Here is a 24,638-nt window from a genome sequence, read left to right on the forward strand (position 1 = left end):
CTGCTTCCTTTGTTACAGCTATATAGGGATAAGTGCTTTTTACAATTTTATATGTAGCGACAATGTCGACGATAAACAGGCCTGTATAAAAATGGAAGTGCATCGTGCATCGTGCCACTGTTGTAGCAAACGACCAGTTCAATCACCTCTTTCCACACTGCGGAGCCCCCCCCCCCCCCCCAAACAAATGTTCACAAGCAACTGATGAACCCCCGTAGTTTAACAAACTAACGGTCTGTTATTGGCAGCCGGTGAGTGGAGCTATATATAGGCGATATATTGTGTTAATAACGGCCCCAGTCAAGGAGAGCAAGCCTTTAAAGATGCACAGTACATTTTTAATGTATAAAGATAGTACAGGCTAATGACAAGTCACATGGGCACAGTCGTTTGAAATAACAGAATAGGCAGCAGTTCGCGGTACGGTCAAAGGGACTAAATGTTTTCACCCGTAAACCTACAGCTTGTTTAGTGTGATGCATTCGTCGTCTGAACAGTATATGGGTCAGGGAATTTAAAGTCCACAGGTGAACTTCCGGTAACGACAGAGTTCACGGAGAACATCCGAATGGGTTCATTGACCGCTACGCTCGTCTGACCACGTGCTCGAGTTGTTATTGTCTAGGGGGCGCTCGTAAGCCAGTCACGAGGACCGTCTCTAGCTGTCAGCCAAGGTATGCACATGACTCCGAATGCAGCTTACTGAAGTAAAACTGACTTGTCTACTTCCTTTGGGCTCGTAGCGTCTGGCTTCCGTTTAGGAATGGAGGTATGTAACTATTTGTGGACAAATGACACATTTATTTCTTGAAAGGCGACAGTTAAGCACCAAAACACTGGTTAGGCCCAAACACACCGTTGTTGTTGCTGCGGAGATTTTTTTTTTTTTTTTTTAAAGAATGTCCATAATGTCATTTTTATGTTGTCTTTGGGTTACCTTGAAGATGTACTTTAGACGCAAATTGCAACTTATGATAGAATTTTGGGTAATTGTGAAGACTAGGTTGATGCTTTTGTTAGTCCATGCATGAACCCCTTCTCAGATATTCATTTTTGAAAGCTGGTTCATCAAGGAATAAGCTGTGCCAGCATTTCAGGAGTTCCACGAGATATGGACAAGACACAATGTGTTTTCTTGCAAACTAACGCAGCTAAAAGGCGAGGTTTTATGATACTAGCAAGACTTAATACACATCTGCCATCAGCAATGGTCCATGTAGATAGACTCGGAGTGCTATTTTATAATTCTGACATTCCATGGTAACACTGAGTCCATCGCCGCCTCTCAAGAAACATGGGGCGTATTTTCGAACTCCCTCTTCGTTCCAAATTATGGCAGTCCAACTCGCACCCTCTGCACATTTAAATGTAATTTTCTGGTTGAATCTCGAATACTATCGTTTTAATTTAGTATTCACACCAGTGAAACTAGTTCACACGCTGCCTTACGGTTACACTTACTGCTAGAACTTCAGCGGTACTGAATGCCTCGCCGAAGACAGCCATTTTGAAGTGTCGTGTGACACTTCTGGTCTTAAAATGCATTGAAATCCTCTAGAAAACTATTGTATTTCCATAGTCGTCCGCAAGAACAACTTCAATCTGTGTTATTCAAACAAAAAATTCTAGATGAACTACTATCAGCAGCTGCCATAAAATCACGCCTTTAGCACCATTAGTTCGCAAGAACGTCCACCCTATTTTGTCTCAGCTTGCTTGAACTCACAGGATTCTTGCGATGCTGACTAGGCTTATTGATGACACTGCACCTTGCGATAACAGTCTGAACTTAAATTCTTATCGGTTTCTTCGATTGCATCTTAATATTCCAATGCCCAACTAAGTTCAGCAAGTGAGATACATGCAGAAAGCAATCAAAGAAACTGAGGTGCAGAAAAGATGGCAGGACAAAATATTTTTTCGAGAGCTTTTAAGCTGAGGTTGCTCAGCTAGCTAACTGAGCTAATTAGTCACTTTGTACTATTACGTATGGCTCGGGTTTGGTTATACCGGTACCGACTTCCACACTAGCCCTACATAGCTTGATATCTACCTTTCCTAACACTCTGGTAGAGCCATATAACATTCTATTTATATTACCCACCTTATCCTCTTGTTTCACCTACGTTCGGGCACTTCTTCTCTCCTCATCCAAGGTTAGCTTTTGCCTGGTAAGTCCATTTTGAACAATATTTTGACAAACAAATTGTTTGACACATCTGCTCCGTCCACACTATTTTACTGTCTTTCACTTTCGTTGACACTCCTCCCCCCACTTTCCCCTTTGTGTACACAAAGTGCTGTCACATGCTTATCGCAATGTCAGTTCTGTAAGTTCTAGTCAAAAAATTCAGACTACATCTACAGTGTATTTTTGTCAGCATTAGATTCTAACAACGCACAGGGTCTATGACCAGCATGGTAGCACCATATAAATGTGACGACTCTCTCTGTGCTGAATGACTATTTGTTCAGACTCATCCTGTTTGAGCTCCCAATATTGAACCTTGTTTTGTCGGCCAATCCTTCACTTTCTTGTGATATATGATTAATAGCCTTCTACATGTAATTGTTTTTGTGGTGCTGATAGTAGATCTAACAGATGACCTTTTTAAAGGAATGGTGAATAACTTGAAGCAGTTGCAGATCACACTGGTGGCCATTAGACATTATTAAGGCTTGATGCTATAGACGAGATCATAATGTTGTCTGTGCTAAAGTGTTAAAATGACTGACCTGGAGGATTTACATTTTATTTATATACATATACTTGAGTGATTTTTAGCTTTTCTGATTCCGTGAACAGCAAATATAATGGTATAAATATTCAACAGAAAATTCTATAAATTAAAAGAACTTCAGGGGTTAAAATATTGGTTGTATGATAGAGCAGCATTTAAACAGAAACTGCTGTCCGCACTTTGTGATGTCATGCTGATGTGATTGGTGTTGCCGAACTTTCCATTTAAAAGAACCTATTTTTTCCAGTCCAGTCCTGAAATCATACAGAATCCTCATAAAATTATGGTTTATGCCCAATCCCTTCATCTCACAAGAGTTTCATTTTGTACTTGGTTGGAAAAGAGTAAAGGATAGATGGTAAGGGTAAGGCGGAAGTAATCTACAGTATAGTCAAATTTGTAAAGTGATTTCTTCCCACAGCCATTATCAGAAAGTAAATAATATGTCAATGGAGTCAATGCCATTAACTAATTTTGCCTCGATTTTCATATAGTTTTGATCTTAGGCTTAATATTTTTATTGCCTTCCTTTTTGGGTTATGCCAGGGCAAAAATTCATAAAAGTGAAGGAAAATTAATTTAGGTAGCTTTTGTTTGCTTGGAAGGTAACAAATTTAGTCATTATTAGCCAGATTTTATGCTGCAACAATTATTTGTCATACTGGCAATATGAACTACCCCTCATGTTAGTCCAGTCCTAGCTGTCTGTTCTAGATTCACACCCAATAGAGCTGACCTGATTCACCATTAATAAGGGTCAGGACTGTGTGTGTGCTTGTACCTGACCCTGATTTGAACTGACATGTTCTGCCCAACACACACATGTAATACATGTGTGTGGAACAGCTGATTCATTTAGGGGTTAATATTGTGGTGTCAGTATAGAACGCTTGTACAGTATGCAAAATTTTGTTTAGCCTGTATCTTGATTTCTGTTAAATCTGAGTATTTGTGTGGCTTCTCTCAATTGAATTAGAATACCTGTTGATCAGATTTCAGAAAATTGGAATTGATGATTTCAGGAACATTGTTATATATACTTGTACATTGTGCATGTTTAGATTAAACTTGTGGTTTTACCTAGTAATCGGACAGCTCATAATTGCTTTGTTAGAAGCTGTTATCTCTGCCTACAGGCCACCCCTCATATCACATGTTTATGACTCATGTAGTGTAGCATTTTCATATACTGGATATGTGTAATCCTCAACTTGTCACCTTTGAATGGGTGGGGATGGGAGTGCTTCACTCATCCATACACGTGCCTGTAGTGTAGATCATGTGTTCTGTCTGTGAGTGATGTATTTGGAATGGCCCCAAAGGCATTGGAAGTCCAATACATATCCTGCTTGTAGCCCTCTTGTGTTTTAATTGGAATCAAAGGTGTTAAATGTTAAAGGTCTTATCTAAAAAGTACTACATGTATTGGGCTCAGGTTGTGCATATATATATGTATGTATAAAGCAGAGAAACATAAGTAGGATGTTCTGTTGTTGATGCACTGCATGTGTTTTAATTACTGCATATGACAAAATTCATGATTTCACGTCTCTTATATGTATTAGAATCCATGTGAAAGGAAAAGACAATGCTAGAATAAATGTATATGCCTTGATAAAGTATTCAGCAGCATGTTTAAACAGCATAACATTTTATTTTTTTGGTGTTTCACAACAGAGATATCGCAGTTTCAAAGGAAGCAAAATTATGCACATTTAGTAAGACAGTCGGAAAAAAGTGTGCATGACTGTTTTAATCTGTTTTCACCCCTCTTCATTATTTGTTGCCTTTTGATTTATCTATTTATTTACATATTTATTTGATTGGTGTTTTACGCCATACTAAAGAATATTTCACTTATACGACTGCAGCCAGCATTATAGTGGGAGGGAACCGGGCAGAGCCCGGCGGAAACCCACAATCATCAACAGGTGGCAGACCTTTTTTTGGCAGAATTGCTGAAACTTGTCTTTTGGTGGTGCATTTTGTTAAATTTTATCTTATTGTATTCTTGGGGTTTGCAGGATGGCTGATTGACATTTGTCTTCAGAATATTGTGTTCTTGATGTTTGGAAAGTTGCTGAACATTATCTGATTGTATATTTTGTTATTTCTAAAAAGTCTGAACTTCATCTTATTGCATATTTTGTTGTTTGCAAAATGACTGAATTTTATAGTGTTGTATATTTTGGTGTTTGCAGAATGGCTGAACCTGGAAAGAACCTAACTTCCTCGCTACCGCCGTCTCCTCTGCCCAGCTACATGGCGACCACCAACGAGGAAGTACAGACTGACCCATTATCACAGTCGTTCTCAGAAACCGCGGCTGGGAGGAGGAACACCTACAGTAGTGTCAACGGGCCCATTGTCAAGTCTGCTGGAGGTATAGAGCCTACCGATGTCTTCCACCATTCCTACAAATCACAGACGTCTGTGTCGTCTACCCCAGCAAACATGGACACCTACGTAGTGGTAGGCCGACCAAACAATGAGATAGAGGCACACAAGATCGCAAACAATCACTTGGTAAATACAATTTTTTATTTTTTTTTATATTTTTACAGTTACAAAACTCACCATAATTTTGGATGTTAAGTGATCTTGTTTTACGGCATCTGTTTGTCATGTTGTTCAATCAGCTTGTAAGGTACTAATATCTTTTGGCCCTCTTGCACAAAACTTAAAAATCTATTTTTGATTATCTGAAATTCTTTTAAATCTTGTCCCCGTATAGTGCTGTTACGTAGACAACGTCTTGTACACAAAAATTTTTTTTTTCAAAGCGGCTCCATACACAGTGGAATCTAACTGTGGTCCAATTCAATGTTTTTGCATATGGGAACTAAAAAGGTCTTGGTCATGCTTATTTTTATTTTCTTCTTGATTCAAAGTTTGGTTTCAAGAAGTGGAAAAGTCATTTGAGTTCTCGACCTCTGTCTGAGCGCTCAGATGTTGTGAAGGAGCTATATGATGACATCAACAAGATCAAACCTGTCAGAGGTGAGAAAATAGAACCTTATTTACACCACCAAGTCACAGTTCTAAATTTGGCACCGGTCATGCATGTTGATCGTTATACTTAAAAGGCTAATTTTGTACAGGTGCTGAGTACTTAGCACATGCACAGGTACATGCTTGTCAGTCCTTTTTGCAGTGACCTGTAGACTTACAGGCAAAGAAAACACCAATATGATGTATATCACAGATGAAAGATAAAAACACAGTAATTTGATTTATTTTGTTATTTTCTTCATGTAGTAAAATGCATTTGAATCTTTTCTAAAATATATCAAGCAATAAATATTTATGTGATGCTCTCTGGGTTTACCGACCATTGTAGAATCTTATGCTTTAAAACCATTTTACTTGGTTGGGGAAAATCCTAAAAAAACATATCACATGATTTTCCTGCACAGTGATTGATGGTCTTTCATCTTATGTATATATATATATATATATATATATATATATATACTTTCACACCTTTAAGTAGTTTCTTTGCCTTCAATTTATAGGGCATAATAACCTTTGTCACCATTTAGTGGGAAGTTTTTGCTTGTGATTGGTCAATTCTGGGTTGTAAAAATGTGCCTTAACCTCAGTTTATTTATCTGTGATATACTAGTACATTCAGCTTTAGTAATTTAGTAATGAAATATGGGTGAAATACATGGATATAAAATTTCTGTACATTTAAAAATACCAACACGAAGTAGAATGTACATGTCAAATGAAAGACCATTAAACACTGTTCAGGAACATAGTTGGATATGTTTTTTAGCTCACCTGTACAAAGTACAGGCGTAGCAATATATTGTACCCTGACTGTTGGCAATCAATAACAGGGAAAGCAGTATTAAACAAAATGTTAGGGGTGGTTTCTTAAAAAGTACTACAGGTACTGACATCAGGGTTTGAACACATGTAGAGCACAATAACACAAGGGGGAAATTTCATTGTTGATTTGGTGTGTACATACTAAATACCATAAAGTACTGAATTCCTGACTTAATGTATTGTGTATCAAAATCAGTATGAAAGAAAAGTTTATAGGTGGTATCTCAAAAAGTACAGGACTTATTGAGCTCAGGTTTTGTACATGTGTAGAGCAGAATAACATGAGGGGAGGGTATTCAATCATTGATACTGCATGTGCATATTAAATATGGTAAATTAGCGGCTTCCTGACTCAGTGTATTGTGTATCAGAATCGAAGTTAAGCAAAATGTGAGGGGTGGTACGTTGTATCTCAAAAAGTAGAGCATGTATTAACCTGAAGTTTTAAATGCGTATAAAGCACAATGACACACAAGGAGAATGTCCCATCACTGATGCTCTCTGTGCATATTAATGACTGTAAATGACCAAATTCACGATTTCAGTACTTTTTGTATTGAGCTGAAGTTTTGCCTTCGTGTGGTTCCTACAGGTGAACCTTTTGCAACTTACATTTACTACCAAATGTAAGTTGGAATTATTTCAACCAGTTAAGATGCTTTTGAAACATATTGTCACCTATGATATAACACTAATTTTTCACCAATTTTGGAAAAATTCCAAAATATGAATTGAACTGTTTTCCAAGACGTGGTTTGGTGGTCTTTCATCTGGCATATGTTTTAAGGGTTTAACACTTTCGTCTTGGTGTTTGTTGTGTAACCCAATACTGCTGAACCTTGTTTCATACCTTGTCAAATTCCTGAAAGGCTGTGCATTCTCGGGATTTGGCTCTGTTACAGCTTACAAATAAATAATAAGTTCTTTGTCTTTATTTCAGTGTCAACAGTGCGACCGAGTAATCTGCTATATGTTTTATTATTTGGCTGGTGGATATCACTGATCTATCTGTTTGTTGGAGCCTTGTTGATGATCACAATTGTTGGTAGAGTTTATGGTAAGTTAGCACAGGCTGATGAATATTATTGTGGGAAAGCTTTATGTGGGAAGTTAGCACAGGCTGATGAATATTATTGTGGGAAAGCTTTATGTGGGAAGTTGGCACAGGCTGATGAATATTATTGTGGGAAAGCTTATGGTAAGTTAGCACAGGCTGATGAATATTATTGTGGGAAAGCTTTATGTGGGAAGTTAGCACAGGCTGATGAATATTATTGTGGGAAAGCTTTATGTGGGAAGTTGGCACAGGCTGATGAATATTATTGTGGGAAAGCTTATGGTAAGTTAGCACAGGCTGATGAATATTATTGTGGGAAAGCTTTATGTGGGAAGTTGGCACAAACTATTTTCTGAAGAGGACATGGTAATTAAGTTAGCACAGGTTGATGAAAGTGTAGTGCAAAAAAATGTACAAGGGCTGAAGATAACACAAATCAATCAGTTCAGTGTTAATAAAGCAAGATTTTGATATAAACTAAGAAGATACACATGTGTAATTGTGGCAACAGTGCAGAAATGGTCACTGACCAATGATCACAAACAAATCTGTTTTCAAGACATTTCATGTTTACACTGTCCTTTCTTCTGTAGTAATCTAAAAGTGCTGATGTATTTTGCAGGTCCATTCTGTTGGAAGATGGCAAAATATTTCATATGGCCCTTTGGAAAGTTTGTTCATCAGGTAAGTTGATTGATTTGATTTATTTGACTGGTGTTGTACGCCATACTCGAGAATGTTTCACTTATAGGACAGCCAGCAGCATTATTTTGGGTGGAAACTGGGCAGATCCCGAGGGAAACCCACGACCACCCACAGAGTTGTGACAAACCTTCCCACGTACGGCCAAAGAGGAAGCCAGCATGAGCTGGACTTGAACTCACATTGACCGCATTGGTGAGAGGCTCCTGGGTCATTACTCTGCGCTAGCGCGCTAACCAACTGAGCTATGGAGGCCTCTAGGTAAGTTGGATATGAATGTTTATGGTTGCTATTGGTTTTATGGTTGTGATGTGGTTGGTGATACTGCTTTAATACTTCATACTTTGTTGGAGCAGCACAATACTTGATATTATTTTAATACATCTGCAAACATTGGATATAGATGTAATTTCCTCAGATTTGGTTTAAGAATTTCTTTCATGTCTGACATGTCTTGAATCTTTAAATTACTTTAAGATTAAATGTACATTTAATAATTTGTATGAATAGAAATTGTGAACAAAATCTTTGACTGGGACTTAACATTCTTACCATCAGATCCATCCTGTTCCTTTGGCGTATGTAGCTGAGAAGACGAGTGAAAACGGCCTGGTCCCGTCGCCCGAGGGTGGAATTTATGTGGCAGAGACTACAGCTCTTCTGTCCGGCAATGTATCTCTGGAAGTCACAGAGCCAGAAAAACCCAAGAGATTCAAATGTGACAAGTCATACTGGGTTAGTTCCCCTTACTATACATCTGTAAAATAGATGTATATAATAAACAAAAAAAAAAAAAAAAAAACTATCAATCATTGATGACTTCCTTACTCATCCCGTTCCTTTTCCAACCCTGAAAATAAGCAGAAGGACAAGATCAGTGTCCTGTACCAAAATAGTATGTTGACAGAATCCAACTGTTTGGTTCAGGGCCAAATTTCCGTGTAAGTAACATTGTAAGTAACTGTTTTAATAATATGAATGGGTGGAAGATTTGCCATTATGTCCTGTTTCTTGAAGACGGTTGCAGTTTTTATTCTGCTGAATGTCATGACGATTCTCAAGTGAAATTTTTAGGCGACAGCTACTGAAGATTTTAACCAGTAATGTAATTCATTTTGTCAAAATTTAGCTACCACATTGATGCAGCTGCAAGACTTCATTTTGACAGAATTGCATTACAATACTGATACCACATGACAGGTGAAATATCCATGTAAAACTTCATTTAAGAGGATTTTTTCTGTGAATTCTCACCTCGATTTCAGTGTTGTTCCACAGTTAGCTGTATACATGTACATATAGCTGATATGAACGCCTTGGTAAAACTAAGATTTAATTCTGAATGTCTTTTCTTCATAGTGTCGTCCCAGAACCATAGTGTGGCTGATCCTGGGCTGTCCACTGTTGCTGCTGGCTCATGGGATAACCATTTTCATCAGCTGGCTGTTGGTGGTTACCATACCTATTGCTAAGGTATTCAGAACACAAGAGCAACTTTCACAAACCTTAGGCCACATCCTATGTGTTATAAGACCATAGAGTTAGGAGGCTACACGAAACAATTAAAACAAACTAAGAAGTTTTTGTGAAAGTGGCTGCAGGCATCTTCTTTTTTTTTTTTTTTTTTTTTTTTTTTTTTTTTTTTTTTTTTTTTTTTGATTGGTGTTTTACGCCGTACTCAAGAATATTTCACTTATAAGACGGCAGCCAGCATTATGGTGGGTGGAAACCCACGACCATCCGCAGACCTTCCCACTTACGGCCGGCATCTTCTTACTTTGTTGTCAAGCATATTAACTTTTATTGGTGCATCAGAAATTGGCTTCTAATGCGTTTTTGGTTATCCATCTTTACAGTATGGACTAATTGTAACTGTACAGTAGACAGAACTTCAAGTGTTGGCAAATCTGGCAAAAGTTTTAACAGTTATGAAACCATTACCGTTTTGCCCTGTTCTTTAAAAAATAAATTTGTGACTACAATGAACACATGTCTGCCTTATTATACTCTCTTACAGGTCAATATTAAGACAGTTCAGAAGATCCTATTTCTGCCCCCTGAACAAGTTCAGATTGGGGACTCCGGGGTCATGACAGTGGTAAGGCATACCAGTGTGCTAGCTGCTGCCAATGTGTTAGTAATAATATAAATGGTACCAAAATTTCACCCATGACTTAGCTTCACATTTAACCTGATTTTGAGAGTTTTATTGGCCCTAAATAGAAAGGTATTTTGAGGTTTGTTTGGAACATAGAATGTGACACCTGCTGGAAAACAGTTTCAGCACCAAAATATCTTCTGACGTTTATTGGCCTCTAAAAAGGCATTTTGGAGGGGATTTTTAAGGTCATTTACCATAAGCCTTTCAACATACAGATTAATTAAGGCTGTGAATCTGGCTTCATTCAGATATTGCAGGTCTGGAGTAAATTTTATAATTGTAGTTCTGTGAATAGTTGTGAACAAGAATGGCTTTTTCGTTTGTGTTTAGAAACTTGTGTCTTGTGTCTCATGCAGTAATTCTTCCTTGATTTGATTTCTAGGACTTGAGTGTCCTTCACAGTGAGATCATCATGTACACACACCAGTCTGTGAACATCTACTACTACAAGTACACAGTGGATGGCATGAATGTCATTCTTGTCAGTATCCTTGTTGGAGTGGATCGTTATTTTCATGATATTGTATTTATTAGCTCGCCTGTAAAAAGTATGGGTGGCACCCTGAGTGTCGACGTTATAGTCCAATTATAGAGAAAGCAGTGTTAAAAAAATAGGGGGCTGATGAATAGGGGTGATATCTCAAAAAGTACTGCAGGTGTTGAGCTCAGGGTTTGCACACATGTAGAGCACAATAACACAACGGGGGATATTCCATCGTTGATTTGTGGATATCAAGTACTGTAAATCACTGAATTCCTGACTGTATTGTGTGTGCATGTAAAAATCAATGTTAAAGTGTTAAGGGTGGTTTCTCAAAAAGTACTGCATGTATTGAGCTCAGGGTTTGCCCACATGTAGAGCACAATAACACAACGGGGATATTCCATCGTTGATTTGTGGATATGAAGTACTGTAAATCACTGAATTCCTGACTATTGTGTGTGCATGTAAAAATCAATGTTAAACAAAGTGTTAAGGGTGGTTTCTCAAGAAGTACTGCATGTATTGAGCTCAGGGTTCGCACACATGTAGAACACAATAACACAACGGGGATATTCCATCGTTGATTTGTGGATATGAAGTACTGTAAATCACTGAATTCCTGACTGTATTGTGGGTGCATGTAAAAATCAATGTTAAACAAAGTGTTAAAGGTGGTTTCTCAAGAAGTACTGCAGGTATTGAGCTCAGGGTTTGCACACATGTAGAGCACAATAACACAACGGGGATATTCCATCGTTGATTTGTGGATATGAAGTACTGTAAATCACTGAATTCCTGACTGTATTGTGTGTGCATGTAAAAATCAATGTTAAAGTGTTAAGGGTGGTTTCTCAAAAAGTACTGCATGTATTGAGCTCAGGGTTTGCCCACATGTAGAGCACAATAACACAACGGGGATATTCCATCGTTGATTTGTGGATATGAAGTACTGTAAATCACTGAATTCCTGACTGTATTGTGTGTGCATGTAAAAATCAATGTTAAACAAAGTGTTAAGGGTGGTTTCTCAAGAAGTACTGCATGTATTGAGCTCAGGGTTCGCACACATGTAGAGCAGAATCAAAAGGGGGGGATATTCCATCGTTGATTCCGTGTGTACATATTAAATATCGTAAATTGCTGAATTCCTGGCTTAGTGTATAGTGTATAAGAATCACTATTGAACAAAATGCTAGGGTTTTGTCTTAAAAAGTATTGTAAATAATGACCTGAAGTTTTACATGCATATACAGCACACAAAGGGGATGTTCCATCGCTGATGCTCTGTTAATTACCCTAAATAACCAAATTCACAATTTCAGTTCTTTATGCATTGAGCTGAAGTTTTGCATTCTTGAGTCTCAAACAGAATTTGGGAGCCTTGCCTTGCTATCAATTCTAATTTTTTTTTTTTTTTTTTGATTTCATTTATTCCATGCTCTGCAAGTCCATATACAGAATTGTTAACAATTAAGACGTTCAGTGGAGTGCAAAAAAAATTAGCTGTGTGCAAGTATATAAATAACAAGTGTTATCCAGGATAGGATTATACTATAATGTAATACTACAGAATGAAATAATATCATATAACAAAACATTATTACGAAAGAAGTCACCTAAAGTAGATTTTCACAGTAGAGGATGCCTTGCATTCTACCAAACTGAAGTGAACACAGATGTGTATTGGAAGTGAGCTTTAATATTTGAACAGATTTTTATTCCTGATCAACATTAGTAAGATTTATATTTGGCAGGAGTGTACTGAAATCAATATTTAGCAGGACAGTAGGCCATGTTGACTATGTACCATGTTGCAGTATACATTTATTCCAGTTTTCTTTCTCAACACGTTACTTAAATTTTGCATGAACATGAAGTCAATTTTAAAGAAAATTTTTCTTCACACGCATAATTACACATTTTTGCTATTAAGCATACTTTCTCTTCTTTCATTTGTAAAAGTATTTTACAGTTGCTCAAATAATATATTAAGGGCAGAGATACAATGACCTTATATAAATGTACATTGTATGGAGCCATGTTGCTTAAAGGTTTATTTTAGGATAAATGTTGTGAATCTGTGATGTAAATTTGTTGCCAACTTGTCTTCGCATATGCTGGTTCCTTAATGCCATCAGATTTATTGGTGTTTGTGGTTGTTGCTCTTATCCTTGGCTACTCTGATCCTGACAATAACTACACCAGTGGCTTTGTGGTAAGTACTACACCTATGAATTCATGTATGGAGCATTCACCTGAAGCAAAAAAAAAAACAATAAAAAAAGTGTAAGAAAGAGCAAATGTTGGTCAAACTGGTTATTATATTTTGATTTTGTTTAAAACACCAGCTGGTTGGTGTGGAAGGAATATTGCTTTATTAAACATCAGAATTTAGATTTCGGTTTTTAACTGAAATTTCTATGAGTGGGCAAGTGTCAGTGGAGACTAAAACTATTTTAGTTTCAATAATAGGAAGGGGCCTCTGTGGCTCAGTCGGTTAGCGCGCTAGCGCGGCGTAATGACCCAGGAGCCTCTCACCAATGCGGTCGCTGTGAGCTCATGCTGGCTTCCTCTCCAGCCGTAAGTGGGAAGGTCTGCCAGCAACGTGCAGATGGTCGTGGGTTTCCCCCGGGCTGTGCCCGATTTCCACCCACCATAATGCTGGCCGCCGTCATATGAGTGAAATATTCTTGAGTACGGCGTAAAACACCAATCAAACAAACAAACAAATCAATAATAGGAAAGAAAAAGATTATTTCACAGATTGATCACAATATGGTAGCGTGTGATCTTGAGGTCACCCCAAGACCCCACATGTGATTGTTGTCCTACAAGAACATGTAATTCCAACATTGGAAAATGAAGAATTAATTTTAAAGTGAGGTGCCGTTTGCAGCAGCACATCTTATTATCAGTAGTTGTGTACCTGAGTATTGCTGCATACAGTATTGTATTAAGAAATAAATGTCCTAACTCTGCCTTCTTACTCCCTCACAGAAATGTATCATGTCCCTGTTGGCTATTGTTCCTCTTACTTACTACATCGGAATGGGCATAGCATGGTAAGTCCTCCAGGGAGAACAAATTGTTTAGACTGATTAAGTGTAATCAGGTTTGACAATGTACAAGCATTACTGACAGTTACAGATTTTTGTGTGTTCTTTAGGCAGATTTTAATAGTTGTCTTCTTTTTCACAAAATATGTGTATTTAATGTAGTTGTAAAGAAAGTGATTTATGTGCATGATGGTTATTTACCTGTGTGTTTTTACCTGCCCCTCTTAAATGTGGCATTTATATCAGATAAAGAGACTAGGGTGTTTGCCATTTTTGCGCATTGATATGTGTAGCAGAGTGCTTTGGTTGTTGGTGGGTATTCTTAGCCATATAATTGTTTTTCTTGTGTTTTGGCCATCCGTATAGCAGCTCAGTGTTCTGACCATGGGAGCTATCATGAAAGCCACATTTGGCCCATCTGTTCTAACTGACTATTTCTGTTTTGGCCATTAGTATAGCAGCTCAGAGCGTTTTGGCTGTGGGAGCTATCATGAATGCCACATTTGGATCAGCTGTTGTAACTGACTATTTCTGTTTTGGCCATTAGTATAGCAGCTCAGAGCGTTTTAGCCGTGGGAGCTATCATGAATGCCACATTTGGATCAGCTGTTGTAACTGACTATTTCTGTTTTGGCCATTAGTATAGCAGCTCAGAGCGTTTTAGCCGTGGGAGCTATCATGAATGCCACATTTGGATCAGCTGTTGTAACTGACTATTTCTGTTTTAGCCATTAGTATAGTAGCTCAGAGCATTCTGGCCGTGGGAGCTATCATGAATGCCACATTTGGATCAGCTGTTGTAACTGACTATTTCTGTTTTGGCCATTAGTATAGCAGCTCAGAGCATTCTGGCCGTGGGAGCTATAATGAATGCCACATTTGGATCAGCTGTTGTAACTGACTGTTTCTGTTTTGGCCATTAGTATAGCAGCTCAGAGTGTTCTGACTGTGGGAGCTATCATGAATGCCACATTTGGATCAGCTGTTGTAACTGACTGTTTCTGTTTTGGCCATTAGTATAGCAGCTCAGAGCGTTCTGGCCGTGGGAGCTATCATGAATGCCACATTTGGATCAGCTGTGGAGGTGATCCTGTACATCATCTTTCTTGTGAATGGACTAAAGGCTAAGAACAACTGTTATGTTGAACTAGTGAAGTCAGCCATGGCAGGTAAGCCTGCTTATTTTAATTTGAATGAATCTTATGGCTTTGGAATTTGATTCTGTACCCTATGTATATCTTTACCTGGATTAAAATTATTGAATCATTTACGAAGAGAAAACCTGTTTTGATTAGCACGGTAGTCTCTTGTAGAAGCTGTGTTATTGTCAGACATAGGTATCGGTTGTTGCTCTATTTACTTAAATACCATTTATACTTGCAGTGTTTTTGAGTATGATTTTATTAATTAATAACATATGTATTATTTTTGGAATGGTGATTTATCTGTTGTTTGCTTGTAGGAACATTGCTGGCTACCATGATGTTAATTCCGGTGAGTGACATTCAAGGTTCTAAATCTTGTTGCCAGCACTAGATAAAAGAGCGGTGGTAAAACATCCTGCAACAAAGGAGGCACATTACATGCACTCTAATGATTACTTCGTCGTCCTATGACCGAAAAATTGTTAAGTACGACATTAAACCCCAAGCACTCACTCACTCAGTTGTTGCCAAGAACTAACTACTGTCATATATTTCATCTTAATATAATATAGCAGATGTGATTTGTGGAAGTTTACATGTACATGTAGTTGTTTAGGCCTCTCAGAGCCGAAAGTCCAGTAGAGTACAGGATGGACATTTTTGGGAGGTGGGTGTGAACTCTGAACAATCCGTCACTAATCTCTTTATGAGTCAGTATTTCCTTATTTTTTTGAATGAATCAATTGAAAGGTGCCCCATGTGTGAGGGGAGTGGTTAATATTACGGCATGAGGTAGCTCCTCTTGTATCTGAGAGCCTGACTTACGGAATTCAAATCCAGCTATTGGCAGTTTGCATGAACAAGAATGTGCACTTAACACAGTATGATGGTTGCAGGGCTTAAGCATGGTGGCAGGGGGCCTGAAGTATCGAACACAGAGGTTCAACCCTCAGTCTGCTGGGGTCAGCGCATCACTGCTCTTTGTCTCTGTAGCAGGTAGGTTGGCTTAAGAAATAAAGTTCTACTCGGGTATAGATATTGGCTGGTATGTAAGCCTTAAAATTACCTCTCCTTAGCTGTGTCATTGGCATGGTAATCTTGAAAAATTCAAAAATCTGAGTGAAAAGTCCCTCCAGAAAAATTTGTAGTACATCGGTTAATGGGTAAAATCATATTTTCAATGTCAACAGTTTGAATTTGAATTCGTTATGTTCAAGCTGCTATAAAATTGCAGTAAAAGATAATGAGATATCATCACTGATGTTTACAACAATTACACAGTTGGAATTATTTGTAATGCATTTAACTTTTTTAGATATATGTATGTACTATTGCCATTATTATTAATTTTACTTCTTTTAAATTGTTTTATATTACCATTTTGTTGATCATTTTTATTTGTCCAGGGATTTTTGCCCCAACAATCTTCTCTAAGGTTTATGGAACTCTTCAGTGTCAGAAGTGTGAAAACTATACCACAAATAGTACCACAGGCAATGGATCGAATGTCGGGATTCAGTGCTCTGAGTGTGAACAATCTATTGTAAGATCACTTGTTGAATTATTCAGCACTCTTTTTATTCATGAATCAAGTTTTTTGTGTGTTTATAAATATGTTTTTGTGTTGACCTATATCAGTGCTTGAAAGAATTATACATTTATTCCAAGCAGTGTAGTCTTTGGTTCTTTTCTGTAACACATATACATGTATGTCATTGTCTCTGTATAGTTTTACTTGCAGAGCAAGGAGGTAATTCACAAACACTGCAGCATAACATCATAAAATGATGTAGTTTTACACAGCTGGGCAATGGCTTGTATTGGTAAGAAATAGTTGTGTGATCTTCAAATTTGTCGACAAGGACAGCATGTGGCAATTTTGGGGCAAAAAATTAGAGGGATATAGCTTTTAATCTGGTTTAGAACTGCTGAGAATTTGTCATTCTTCAGAAGCAAAACCGAGAGAAAAATATGGTGAATCTTGTCTTAATTCACATTGCAATTATTCCATGTATGAACCTTGTTTCCAGTTTGGTCTAAATGGGGACAAAACTCTGTACGACTCTCACATCAAGCCCCTTGTGTATGCTTGTGCCATCATGCTGCCGATCTCCTACATAATAGGACTGATATTCACCTTGAAGACACACAAGTCTGTTTTGTACGAGACAACGGATGAAGGGGAACCACAGTCACAGGGTAAGAGCACTGATTAGGAGACTTGTCTGATTATGGATTTGATTTTAACACCCGAAGTTATGGAACTGTGTATTTCAGTTTGGGTATGGCTTTTAACACCTATCATATAGATTGCTAACTACTATAATTCTTCAACCTGTTGGAATGTTTGCTTGGAGTTTACTTAAGCATGTTTTCAAGCCATTATTCTGTGTAGACTGATAAATTTATACTTTTTGTGAAGCCCAAACTCAAACTGGCCCATCCATCCAGAATCAAATCAAGAATGTGTATAAATTGCACTGAAAGTTGCTCTTTTACGTGCAGAAATGTTGAGGAATGTCATAAGCATAGACCTTGGTATCAATAAAAATGAATTACGGTGTTTGACCTAATAATTCACCCCAAAAAATGAATTATTAGAGGCAAATAAAGGTTTATTATTATGTCTAAAGGTAAATATTTCTTCCGGTGCTGAAACTTACATTTCCCACTGCCATATCATCCTACTTTCCACTCAAACCTCAAAACACCTTTATAACATCAAAATCAGGCAAATTGAGCAAATTGGAGTTGGATGAAAGGTTATCCCGTCTATTGCATATCATTTAGAAGTAGCTAAATAATTTGTGCATGTTCTTTGACACTGGTGGATTGTTGTAGGTCACCATGCCAAAGCACACTGGTCTAAGCTGAAGTCTGCCATCATAATGCTGGCCTGTGCTGTGCTGATCTCCCTCTGTGCAGACCTGGTTACTGAGAATATCCAGCCTCTACTCCAGGTGTCTGGTATCTCTGAGGTAAGTTATCAACCTCTACTCTACATGGAGGTGTCTGGTATCTCTGAGGTAAGTCACCAGCCTCTACTCCAGGTGTCTGGTATCTTTGAGGTAAGTTATCAACCTCTACTCTACATGGAGGTGTCTGGTATCTCTGAGGTAAGTTATCAACCTGTACTCTACATGGAAGTGTCTGGTATCTCTGAGGTAAGTTATCAAGCTCCAGTCCAGGTGTCTGGTATCTCTAAGTTATCAACCTCTACTCTACATGGAGGTGTCTGGTATCTCTGAGGTAAGTCACCAGCCTCTACTCCAGGTGTGTGGTATCTCTGAGGTAAGTTATCAACCTCTACTCTACATGGAGGTGTCTGGTATCTCTGAGGTAAGTTATCAACCTCTACTCTACATGGAGGAGTCGAGTATCTCATAGGTAAGTGATTAGTCCTATCCAGGTGTCTGGTATATCTGAGGTAAGTTATCAACCTCTACTCTACATGGAAGTGTCTGGTATCTCTGAGGTAAGTTATCAAGCTCCAATCCAGGTGTCTGGTATCTCTGAAGTAAGTTATCAACCTCTACTCTACATGGAGGTGTCTGGTATTTCTGAGGTAAATGATCAGTCTTATTCAGGTGTCTGGTAGCCCTCAGGTTAGTCATCAGTCTCCACTCCATATGTCTGGTAACTGGTATCTCTAAGGTAAGTTATCAACCTCTACTCCACATGTAGGTGTCTGGTATCTCTGAGCTAAATGATCAATCCAGATGTCTGATATCTCTCAGTCATCAGTCTCCACTCCAGGTGTCTGGTATCTCTTGAGGTAAGTTATCAACCTCTACTCTACATGTAGGTGTCTGGTATCTCTGAGCTAAATGATCAATCCAGATGTCTGATAGCTCTCAGTCATCATTCTCCACTCCAGGTGTCTGGTATCTCTGAGGTAAGTTATCAACATCTACTCTACATGGAAGTGTCTGCTATCTCTGAGGTAAGTTATCAAGCTCCAGTCCAGGTGTCTGGTATCTCTGAGGTAAGTTATCAACCTCTACTCTACATGGAGGTGTCTGGTATCTCTGAGGTAAGTCATCAGCCTCTACTCCAGGTGTCTGGTATCTCATAAGGTAGGTGGTCAACCTCAACTCCTGGTGTCTGGTATCTATGAAATATTAAGTCATCATCCTCTACTCAAGGTGTCTGGTATCTCTGAGATGAAGGATCAGCTTCATCTTCAGGTGTTTCGGTCTTTGAGGTACATGTGTTTGGTATGAATCCACTGATTTATGTTACTACAGCTATAAGGTACTTCTTTCCATAACTGTAAAATTCACTTAAAAGTAGCTTGGAATCACTGCATTGTATTTCGCAAATGACCAGATATTCTGCATTGTGATTTCAGTACTTCATTGGAGTGACGCTTCTAGCAGTAGTACCAGAGTTACCGGAAGTGGTCAATGGAATACAGTTTGCTTTACAGAACAATGTGGCATTAGGGTATGTAATTCACAAATAAGGAGTCTTTTGACTGAAGAATTTTTACATTATTTGTTAAGGCAGTATAAATCCATATGAAACATGATTTAACACTTTGTTTTCTTACATGTATGATGTATTTTTTTATGAAAATAGGATGGAACATAATTTTCATATTGCGCGTAACATTTTCTTGGGTATACTTTACATAGTCTGGATAAAAAGTAGCATGTGAGTTATTCCCCTTGATCTTCATGAGTTTAAGGTTATTTTCCCTTGTTACTGTTAGGTTGGAAATCGGCAGTTCAACAGCGGTCCAGGTCTGCTTGGTCCAGATTCCACTGATGGTTCTGGTTGATCTTATTTATGTAAGTAATGGAAAACAACAGTGACAAACAGAACAATACCTTATCAGTCCACACAGAACAATGCCTTATCAGTCCACACAGGACAATGCCTTTAGAATATGCATAAAATAAACACCCTGCAAACATGTGAAAAGGTTGAGGAATTACAGTAATCAATATTGTGAGCATTCATAAAAACAAAATCCAAGATAAAAGGAATTTATCAGATTTTTTCCCAAATTTAAATTATGAATGAAAAAGATGTTTTTTTCTAGAAGATACTATGCTACTGTAAACCCTGAAACCTGTTTTGTGAACTTCTATCAGGTTTGCCATGTTTATAGTTTGTGTCTTAAGAAAAACATATTACATATCAGAAATCAATTCAGCTTAAGGTAAGATATCCAAATTGTGTACACAGTGATTGGGATAAGGTCATCTCTTTTACACATTCACCAGAGTGAAGTAATGACACAAACATTTTATTCGTCTTGAACTTTATGCTCACAATAAGCAGACAGTCTGGGATTTTTTCTTAACCATTAATTTTTTTTGTCTTCCAACCCTTTAATATATCTTTATCAATGATACTAATTTTTGTACTAGGATATTCCTTTTCTTATATTTTCTCTTTCAGCCTTTTGGTTTCTTGCTGTATTTTAGTGTTATCTTTGGTCTGTGATATTTTCTCTTTCAGCCTTTTGGTTTCTTGCTGAATTTAAATGTTATCTTTGGTCTGTGATATTTTCTCTTTCAACCTTTTGGTTTCTTGCTGAATTTCAGTGTTATATTTGGTCTGTGATATTTTCTCTTTCAGCCTTTTGGTTTCTTGCTGAATTTCAGTGTTATCTTTGGTTTGTGGTATTCTCTGTTTCAGCCTTTTGATTTCTATCTGGTTTTCAATGATATTCATCTATGGGCTGTGATATTTTCTGTGATTGTGATGAATTACACCTTTCAAGATGGCAAGAGCGACTATTTTCAAGGTAAGCCTCTTTCTTTGAAAACAACATAGCATGTTTTACTATCTACAATCTGTTTTACTGTCTACAGTCTGTTTTACTGTCTACAGTCCTTGCTTTGTGGGTTGTTAAGAGGAATTGATTCTTTTTATGTTATTCTTAAATGGTTTATAATAAAACTCTGCCTCACTGCAACTACCAGACCCTTGAGGGATGAGGTTGTGTGTTTGAATTCTGCTCTCACTGTTTTGGCTGCGGCTTTAAGTCAGGAGGATCGCCCAGCAAAAGTCGGTTCCTGACCACGGTCATGATAGCGAAAACTTCTTGAGCAAGGCATGAAACACCAATGGCTCAGACAATCAGATTTTCATCATCGTAGGTCTCTGTATACCTTGTGTTGTACTTTTACAGTAGAACAGTGTAGGTTGGCTGCATACATCACCCTGATGTGCTCGTGTAAAATATTTCATTGTCATCTTCATTTCTTCTAAACTACATTTGTGTGAAATACATCGGTGGTAATGAAAAGCAGATAATACGCAGTGAAGGGTGAATATCATAACTCTTCTTCGTGTGAGAGGTGAAAATGATATCCCAAAAGATGCGAAGCGTCAAGTGGATTATCATTCGCATCTTTCACAAGAATATTCATGAGATATTTCACTTTCACTGTGCAATATTCTATTTAATATTTACATGTTGACAATGTTGTGATTTCTTGTATTGGAACAGGTTTAAAATGTTGTTTCTAGCTGTAGGCCTTCATGGACATGTGTATATACATATAGCGTTACGTGGAACGTAATGTCTTCTGTAAGAAAACGTTAAATTTGTTTGAAGTGCAAGAAATGTTAAAATTGGCTGAAGTTGTATTATGATGTCATTGTACTGAGCTCATATTGGAACGTCATAAAACAACATGGTTCTTTTTTCACTTCATGATGCCGGTGTGTGCAGTAACAAAAGTGATATCTAACTCTAGCCAGTGAGATATCACTTATCAGTGATAGAAGTCCCGACATTTCATCTTTGTATAAATAATAAATGCTCCTGTTTTACCTTTTGCAGGTTGGATACTGGTTGGTATTTACCTGGTGATACTGGCCATGTATTTCTTCACTCCTGTACCACCAGAAGCCAGGTGCTCTGCTACCCCAGACTAGCCCTCAGATCAACGCATTTGGAATAAAGTGCTGACTGAAAGTGAAAGTCACCTTGTACCTCAATGCTATGTCTTTCATAGTGCGTCCAGGAGGGAACATGAAGTTTATTTCGGCTTATTTTATATGAGAACAAAACTTTCTAAGGTGGCGTTGTTCAAATTTTAATGCAGTGCTCACATTTGAGTGTAGTTCAAATGCCATTTTGGTGAAATCTTACGTTTTACGAAAGCTACCAGAAATTCTTTTATGCGCTTATAACTGCCAGAAGAAGTGGGGATTACATCATAAATGATTTTGATAGCTAAAGACCTGTTAACAGACAAGGTTATGCTTGCAGTTACAATGTGGGTGGCAAGACAGGGACATGAGCCTGCTTGTACGAAGCCTTGTTAATGTTACAAGCATGGCTACCAGCGATGTAGGCATTACGTTGCCATGGCTGTTAGATGCCCGTAAGGTTAAGTGGGTTTCATACAAGTGGGCCACCTACATGTATATGTGATCACCTGTTTACCTCAGCTTTATAGTGTTATGGGGAAGTATGAATCGTTTTTACATGATTAAATGTGATTTTACTTCTCCAGTACATGAAGGTGAAAATACTCAGCAAATTTTTTGTGCGTTTCAAGTATTAGTATTTAAACAAATGTAGAAGTACTCGTATATGTGTTGGAAGTGTTACAATTGCTATTAGTGTGCACAAAAAATGAGCTACTTGTATATGATTTATATGTTTAAATTACTTTACATATAAATGCTTGACTTAATTCTTTTTTTAGATAGAATTAGTTTCAGAACTAAGTTTGTCCCAAAAAAAAGGGGGGTGGTGGGGGGGGGGGGGATTGCAAATTGTATTTATAAATTATTACTTTTTGTGCTGAACCTTATATTTTCTGTTAGAATGTTCTACTTTCCAAACAAACCTCAAACCAATATTGTAAGATCAATGAAACGCCGAAAATGATTTAAACTCAGAAACTTAGACACGGACAAAATTTGAAGGCAAATGCAGTAAGTCTTTGACGGTAAATGTGAACTAATGTAATTATATTAAATCATGGGCCTGTGGGTCATGAGAGATTGAGAGGTGACCAAACTAGTGCTCATTCCTGGTGAGGAGTTCATTATGGTAATTATCATGCAATATGACACTTTTTTTTTTCTTCCTGAACCTATGATTTTACATATAAAACAGTCATTGGTTTATTTCTCCATTGTGATTTGGGTGATTGGACAGTTACGTGCAAGAAGTTGACATGAAACGTGTACATCAGTTCATATCACACAAGCACAACCTTGTTTGCAAGCTGTAATACAACATGATTTCTATGGTGTTCTATTTCCCCTGTTAATTGCCTTGACCTATATATGTCAGATAACCAGGGCCCTATTTCACATGTACGATAATCCGACATACAGGGCAATGGTACCGTAATAGTGACGTACAAAATATCATCCGATAAATGTACGGTAAAAAAAATATCATATGCTGCTTTGTAAAACTGGGCCCTGATGTATACAGAATGTCCAGAATACTTGTTAGCGACATATCAGTTTTTATAAGGATGTATTTTCTAGTTGAAAATATACTTGTTAGAATTGGGTATTACTTGATCTGGTTATGTGGTCCAGTAATTCTACATAGTACATATTGAACATATATGCGCTTTGCCTCTTCTTTAATACATTTAGTACATTACAGGTACAATTTTCTGCTGTTTTTTTGTAATGCACGAAACAGAGACTTCAGGATGTGATGTAGCTATCCCTTTGAAAACTGACATAGTTATGTGAAAGCAAAAAATGGTATGGAAAGTTCTGTATAAAAATTTGCAACAGTATTATATGTATATTCATACACTGTGTCGCTCTGCCACAAGTAGAGCTCAGGTAAAGTATGTTTGATTAACATACATGCCATGTGGATTTGTTGCGAGACCACTCTTATCAGTGTCTCAGTCCATTCCCCAATTGTATTACTATCACAAACTGTGCACCTCTGAATTATACCTCTGTTGAATGGATTTCTTAAACGAACAAACAGCTAAAAGGGCATTACAGGTATATTTGATCGTGATAACAGTATTGTTTCATTAGGCAACAGTTACATTTGATGACTAAAAAATGCATATCTACTTTAATGCATAACATTTATTTCAAAATATCAAATTTCTAATATTATTTGGGTTTGTAGAGGTTCTGCTGTCATTAGCTTCAGTTTTACCGGCCAGTAGTTCTAATTTTAACCACAAAGTCCAAATTTTATGAGTGAGATGGGAAAGCCAGAACAAATGAAAATCATTTTTTGTATGTGAATGACGAGAAAGTTTGTTTTGTATGTACATAAACATATATTCTGGTATATGTTGTTTTGGTCCAGTCTTAGTGACGCATATGTATAGAAATAAGCAATTGGGTTATGATGTAGTATTATTATGTGTATAAATGTAAGGTTAAAATTGCTGATTATGGTATTAAGCATGACCACAACTTCGTTTAAAGGACAAGACAGCGCCTGGCTAAAACTTATTTCAGTCGAAAGCAGGATAGTCAAGTTT

General features: G+C 37.6%; 1 protein-coding gene across 1 annotated transcript; it reads left to right on the plus strand.

The window, feature by feature from the left end:
• The first annotated feature begins 667 nt into the window (after positions 1 to 667).
• On the plus strand, positions 668 to 23,768 carry LOC135472456 (uncharacterized). Its single transcript, XM_064751973.1, has 21 exons — positions 668 to 769; positions 4,943 to 5,267; positions 5,633 to 5,741; positions 7,519 to 7,635; positions 8,258 to 8,319; positions 8,896 to 9,072; positions 9,697 to 9,810; positions 10,355 to 10,435; positions 10,881 to 10,983; positions 13,121 to 13,197; positions 13,980 to 14,044; positions 15,056 to 15,207; positions 15,501 to 15,532; positions 16,080 to 16,179; positions 16,590 to 16,726; positions 17,214 to 17,382; positions 18,025 to 18,161; positions 19,535 to 19,629; positions 19,898 to 19,976; positions 20,833 to 20,941; positions 21,986 to 23,768. Exons 2-21 carry the CDS (start codon positions 4,944 to 4,946, stop codon positions 22,078 to 22,080), a joined length of 2,334 nt encoding a protein of 777 aa, XP_064608043.1. The 5' UTR covers positions 668 to 769; position 4,943; the 3' UTR covers positions 22,081 to 23,768.
• Positions 23,769 to 24,638: the final 870 nt, after the last annotated feature.

This window comes from Liolophura sinensis, chromosome 8, assembly GCF_032854445.1.
Source record: "Liolophura sinensis isolate JHLJ2023 chromosome 8, CUHK_Ljap_v2, whole genome shotgun sequence".
NCBI lineage: Eukaryota > Metazoa > Mollusca > Polyplacophora > Chitonida > Chitonidae > Liolophura > Liolophura sinensis.